Below are 7,097 nucleotides of genomic sequence, written 5' to 3'. Positions count from 1 at the left end.
TGGGAATCGGTCTGGTTGTCAGTGACCCTGCTCACCTGGTCCTGCTGCACGTTCAGGTTCCTCACCCCTAAAGTAGCTCATTGGCAGAAGTCAAGGTGATCTGGTTGTGGAGGCACCCAGGTAGCAATGGGGGAGGGAAAACAAGCATGTGGGCAAGGACAGACTGACAGGCAGCTCACACAGGCACACACACACGTGGTGGGAGAGGATGAGAGCTCAGGTCTCTCAAAGGGTCAGAAGACCCCTCCTGGAGATGTGGCTGTGTGCTAACTATAGATACATACATAAGAGGACACATTCCCTGGTCCATGAGGGACAGCCAACAGCAGTCTGTCCTTTGTCCCCGCTGGGTGTTGCTGCCAGGGGACATACGCTGCCCCACAAGGTGCCACCTCCTCCTCCATGAGCTCACCTTCCTCGCTGGCCCCACCAGCAGCCACTGCTGCCAGCCTTGCCCTGCTCTGTCACTTCCCCCTGTCCCTTCCCATCGCAGAAGCAGCCTCAGCCTTTCCTTTTCCATTCAATCCAATTTTAATCACATTGCTGAGGAACCCTGAGGTGCCAAGGCAGAAGGATCATTTTAAGTTTTGAAAATACGGTTTGTTAGTGCATCTCATACATACATAAATCACATAAATGAAAGAAGTTCTGTGCAAAACCTCTAAAATTTTTATTGTCTGATTCCTCTTCAGTCCATTATGGTGTTATTAAGTACTATTATCTCTAATAGCATAAAGATGTAAACGCTTATTTGTTCACAGCTTTATATATAACATCTCAGAGAAGGCTGTTAGGTACGTGACATTAAAAACTGAAAACAGAAAAGAACAAAAGAGCAAAACCAGAAGAAACATATAGTGAATTACAGTATGAAAAGGAAATCTATTTACACACATTAATCTATACATCATAGTCTGTACATTTTGTAAAAAATAATCACATTCATTTACATCATCTTTAATTTTTACCATACTCAACAGATAAAAAGTTATTGATAGAGACGACAAAAGAGAATTTCAGAACAGTACTCATACTAATGTGCCAGGAAAAAAAAAAAAGCTTCAGGTTATCATAAACTTACTAAAGCACTTTGGGAAATAAAGGGGGTTGGGACATATCTGCCACTGGTTTATCTGACAATGGAAATGTTACTGACTTAGATTTGACTGCCTGCTGTTATCATTGGGCAGAACCAGGTCCAACACAGACTGGCTAAACCATATCACAGAATGCTTCTTTTAAATGTTATCTTGATTTACTGTTGTAACATACATGTTATAACACATTATTATTATTTTAGTATTGTTTTATCACCAACAGAATAGCACTGCATACTAACTTCTGCTACTTGGTTATGTCAGGGTAGTGCTGACAGCCCACAGCTTATATAGGCACTCATGGTACTGTGAAGGTACTTTTGTTAGTAAAAGTATTTCCTGTATCCCTCTGCACAGACACTAATTGCTCCAACAATAATCATTATATACATAGCAGTTTTCTCTGCAGGTTACTTGGCAGTTCTTCCTTTTTATCAGACATATTTAATGTTTAATTTTTCATTGGAGATGTCTGAAAAAAACCCTGCTAAATATGGATTTGGACTTTTTTCTCAATTGCTTTGCTGAAATGGGCAAACTCACAGTCAACAGAAGATGTGTATTAAAGTCACAAAAACTGAAGACAAATAATGCAAGTGACCCCTCTTAATCCTTATATATGGAGTATGAGATATCTGCATCTGGAATGCTTTGTTTCATAAAGACAGCCCAGACAGACTCTGTGCTTTGCTGAGGGCCTGTACGTGTTGCTCTCCTCTTCACCGTGTCAAGGGCAGAAGGACGCCTGTCTGGGTGCACCAGGACTCGAAGCAGATGCTACAGAGTGGGGCAGACTGCCTCCAGCTTGACTGTAGGAGGCTTTTTGTAATGCTTTTCACCACCAGTTAGTTATTGCCTCTGCAGTCCAGTTCCAATGTATGCTAAACCTGAGTGGTTCCTCAGCTGGCTGCCTGCAGCACCCATCACTGTGCTGCTCAGATGCAGCCTGTTGGGCTCTCACACACTCCTGTATAGAGTACTTAAATACATGTCAAATTCTTAAAATTTCCTGAAAGCCAGCACTGCTTTCAACAGCTAAAAGGTTGCTCTCTGCATTCCTAAGGTGATTTTGCAAATTCTGACCCAGACATCAGGGCCAACATAGTTTAAAATGGTACTGGTTTATATGGCAAAAAACAGGTGAGCAATAATTTAATTGCATGTCACTAGCCAGTTCCAGGTCAGTTAAAATGACCACATAAAGTCAAAAATTTCAAAGGTATGACCAGGTGAGCCGTAAGAGGGAGTGAGAAATACGGTCAATGGTGTGTGCACTCTTGAAGGATAAGATGCTGAAATACTTTCTTTACTTCTCTTGGCTGATGGAACAGGGCACAGAAGAGAATCAGGAAGAATATTTAGAAAATGCCTAACTGTCAGAATTTGAAATATTTGACATGTTGCTTTCTCGGGAGAGGAAATTAAGACGTGATTTAAAGAGTGACTTTCGAGAGATTTCACATAAAGAAAATTGCTGGTAGTCTAAAGGATTTTGTTTTAGCACGTGGCCCCTCTACATAAGACAAAAAGCCAAACAGCTGAAACAAGAAAAAATTGTTGAAAACTGAAGCCAGGCAAATCAAAACAGCACATAAGACTTTATCACAGAAGGCAGTCAACCACAGGGACACCCAAATAGACTGAAGGATCTTTCACTGCATGAACTTTTGAAGCATCCTGCACATTTCTTGGAGAACTTTGGCTAACCCAAGTCACTTGGCTTAAAACGGAATATCTGGGTAATATTAGCCAGATAACTGAATGGCCTCTTCTGGAGAGATTCATCTTGCCTGATTTTAGATGTAGAGTGAGAAATATAAGTACTAGCCAGCTACTCTGGGATCATTTTATAGTAAGTAGAGGGAAAAAGGTGATGCAGCTTACCTACCTTAGATGCTCAGCTAAACATAGGATGATTCATCTTCAATTAGTGCCTATATGTGACAACTATAGTAGGCACTTAAGAAGAATCTTTAGCTCAGAGACAGACATCCAGCTTTTAGATAGGGAAACCAGGGCAGACGAATTTCACCTGAGTTTATCAAGCACACAGCTGAAAATGGCTCTGCAGAGGAAAATTAAATTCAATGCTTGCTACGTTTTCAGATTTTGATTATAGTTAGTAACCAGAGAGTAATCTGTCTCTGTGTCCCCCACGCATCAGCAGCAGGTAATGCTGCTAAAAATCACTCAGGGTGAGCAGTGCCACCCTGGCAGCTCCAAGGAAACTACAACAATTCACCGCAGTATGAGAGTGAATTCTATTATCATTCTTGCTTGGTAATGATGTGCTACAGGCTTTCCAGTGGCGACAAAAAACCAGATTTCCTGCTCTGAAGACTTTACAACTCAGTTTGGACCCTGATGCAACTGGAGAAAGGCAGTGAAGGAATAAAGGGAGGAGAATTATGTGACACTTGTCTTCCTGCCTCTACCTCCTCCACTGGTGCTGCTGCTAGGATTGAGCAAGAACTAAGTTTAGGGATGACAGAAGGTCAAATGTTTGCTTGCATTGTCCTTTTGACTCTTAGAATCACCACAGCAGAGAGAGGGAGCATTTAACTCCACACCCCTGTGAAAAATTCCAAGACAGACAAAGCCACGAGAAACTCCCATGTTTCTGGTGTCATAAAGAGATTGATCAAGCACTAGATCTGTCAAACTGTTTTGCAGCATCTACCTATATTTTATTACGATGTGTATCTGTGTGTGAAAAAGCAGCTGAAAGTCAAACAGGTGATGATGGAGTTGATGCTGTAACTTTGCATAAAATTATTTGGAAATCAGAATTTTCCGGGAGTGGAAACAAGTGAGCACAGGGCCCTCTAGGACTTCACTGACATGGAAATGCTTGCACAAAGTGTTATGAAGTTTAATTGTCTCACAGAAAACAAATTTTCTGTATTTAGATTCTGTAATTTTTAATAGGGGAATGAGGTTCTACAAAATATGCGCTTTTCACTGGTTTGAAAGAAAAATATTTGCAGCACCTGTCTCCCTTGTGTGGCACTTTTTGTATGCCCACATAGTCCTACAAACTTAGTGATTTCATCTATGTTCTCCCACTGGTGCAACTTCATCCTCTCATATGGCATTACTCCCTCCAAGAAAAGCAGAATCAAGTCCAAATGCATCTGCGCCCTGTTAAAAGAAACTATGCTCTTCCATTGCAACTTAAAATGTGTTTTCTTATTTAAGCTTTTCTGTCTTACAACCCAGAGATACAGATTTTCTCCATGCTCACCCAATTAGAACAATGATAGTTTGCTCTAGGATACAATGAATTATAAACACATATAATTGGTGATGCATCATGCAGAACAGACTGATGGAACTGATTGCTTGAAATCTCTATTTTTATATGATCATTCTGTCTATGTGCCAGGTCAGTCAAAGAACCTCCCTTGAACACAAAGATGAGTACACTTGAACGCTTGTCAAGCGTACCTTTCTATCCTAGAAATCTGGGGAAAAAAATACATCCTGCACATCACATCTCAGGGAACTGAACAGTCCCAAAGCCACGTCATACAAAGAAGCCTAGAGAGGGCACAGATGTATTTAATTTAGGTATAGGAGCAGCCCTCAAAGCTCCAATATGTCTCCATATATTTGCAATTCAGATTGTTGATAAGGTTGTTCAGTGATCCAGGAAAAATACTAAAGTTTAACAGTGGCTTCTGAGTCTAAACTTTTGGGAATATACTTAATTTAAATAGAGGTGTAGGGCTTATCTTTAGACCCCATGGGACTGTCACGGGGCAGCCTATTTCACTGCAGAGCCTCTTAGTTAACTTCACCAAGTGACAGCACAAAACACTGAATGACTGCAGGTGGTCAGTAGCTTCTTTCAAGTCAAATTAGGCCAAGTATCAATTCGTCAAGTGATTATTGTTTAACTCAAATGATAACTACTTTGTAAAGTTTACTGTCACGTAACATTAACAGAATTATAATATGTGTTTTACAGTACTCATGTGAACCATGGAGGCTCTTTGGTCTCACGTAACTTTGCATCACTCCTGGGTATTCCCATTAAAATAAATTGTGTTTGAATGATAACTAGCTAAATTAAATCAGATCAAGTCGCGTATGGAGCCTTTGATGACTGCCAGCAATATTCCCAGTACTGGTAATATTTTCAAGAATGCACATGCAAGCCTGCCAAGACCTGCCCTTGCTGCTGTCCTTCCCTTGACCTGGCAATATGATGGACTTTGGATTCTGCCAGCTCCACACAGTCTGTTATTTGAAATATCAGGGCAAGTGCTTTTATGGATCAGAAGAATTAATGCAAATATGTATTATTCCCACTTGCTATTTAGAGTGGACATGGCTAAACTTGACCTGGGAAGTAAACATCATTTGGTCTATTTCTTTTGAAGAGTGAAAATGTTCTGTATATATTTATAAGAATCTGGCAGTTTCATGTATTTTTTTTTTTTTCACAAAGTGGCTCCATAAGAGCCTTGGCGTTGTTGAGAATGCCTTCTATTTATGCCTTTTATGGTAATTTTTAGGGATTCTGTCTAACTTTTTTTTTGCTGGAGTCATGGTCAGGATTAAATTTTAAATCAGCTCAGACAGATACAGAATAAAACTAAGCAAAAAGAATGTACATTATTCCTTAAATGGGAGTTGTAACTTTATTGCAATATTCCTTGTTTTAGCTGCCAAGTATGTAGTTCTAGGGACATATTTCAATGAAAATATTATATAAAAATGCTACTTTCAATGGGTAATATGCTATCCAAGGCTGTTTATCCTAGGCTAGACTGCTCTAGCAATAAAGCACCTCTTCAGAAAATTGTTTAACAAAAGATCAACACAAATCTCTTTGATTTTAAACAGAAGAGAACAACTGGTGATTGCAATCACACTGTTGGAAAATGCTCATGCTTTAGTCAAAATTATTACATAGCCTGTTCTATATGGACTGCAAAAGTAGCCCTACTTTCTGCACCTAAACATAAACCCAAGCACTTCTGAAAGGAAAAACAGGATTGGAATAAAACTGTAGAAAGTAATACCTGAAATCTATACAATTAGCCAAGAAGAACTAACTTTTTTCCCTCTGTATAAATAACATTAACAATTTCCTGGATTAGCACACTAAACTCCCACTGTGGTTAATTATATTCTTACAGTTCTTTATTTTTATTTTGTTTTCCATAATTAGGAGAGAATTTCCGAATGCTCAAGGAAATAAAAGTTTCCTAAAGTATAAATAAAGTGTGAGAAATTTTCTTGTTTCCCATCTCAGCCTTTTCGACATGTGCCAAAGCAGTCTGCATTGAACAGGATACCATACATCTATCTTGTAGACATGCTGGAGGGTAAACGGACCATTATAATAAATGAGTTTTTGTATAGTTACGGCTCATAAATGGCAACAGAACATCAGAATGAATATGGATACCATTAAAAAAAACCCCAAAAGCCCAGAAAGCATCCATGGGGCAGGCCTCTCTGTTATTAACTAGTTGGTTGCACAAACCAATTTCCCAAATACCAACATGTATAAAAGCAAAGCACTAAACTGTACGTTTTATAAAATATCACATCAAGCTGCATAATGAATGATATATCCCACAGTTTTTCATGTCCTGGGGGAACTAGCTGATTTATATCATGGTGGTCTCTGTCTGCATAAATGACTGAGCCCTTGAATTCCGGTGGAGCTGAGAAACGCTTTCTGATCCATTTCGAGAAATCGACGAGCTGTGGAATCTGTAATCTCTGCCTGCTGTTTGCTTCCAGCACAAACTCCGCCATTTTCTTTTCAGCTCCCCTTGGACCTGTGTTAAAGAGAAAATGCACAACAAAATGTTATTTCATGCGAGGAACCTTTCCATGTTTATTTGCTGTCAAATGGGGACCTGTGGGAATAGAGTTGTAGAATGTTTTGGGCTGACCTTTAAAGATCACCTAGTCCATCCCTCTTGCCATGAGTAGGGACATCTATCACTAGAACAGGTTGCTCAAAGCCCCATCCAACAC

At 39.7% G+C, this 7,097-nt stretch overlaps 1 protein-coding gene across 1 annotated transcript in view; it reads right to left on the bottom strand.

Annotated features, from left to right (window-relative positions):
• Positions 1-646: 646 nt before the first annotated feature.
• Positions 647-7,097, bottom strand: part of VIPR2 (vasoactive intestinal peptide receptor 2) — a 60,024-nt gene continuing 53,573 nt past the window's right edge. Inside the window, exon 13 of the mRNA XM_065831225.2 lies at positions 647-6,895. Within this exon, the coding sequence (XP_065687297.1) occupies positions 6,722-6,895 (174 nt within the window). The 3' untranslated portion in view covers positions 647-6,721. The remainder of the gene's footprint in view (positions 6,896-7,097) is intronic.

Source organism: Patagioenas fasciata, chromosome 2 (genome assembly GCF_037038585.1).
Source record: "Patagioenas fasciata isolate bPatFas1 chromosome 2, bPatFas1.hap1, whole genome shotgun sequence".
Lineage (NCBI taxonomy): Eukaryota > Metazoa > Chordata > Aves > Columbiformes > Columbidae > Patagioenas > Patagioenas fasciata.
Note: the sequence above shows the minus strand (reverse complement) of the source record. Positions and strands in the feature narration are given on the sequence as shown.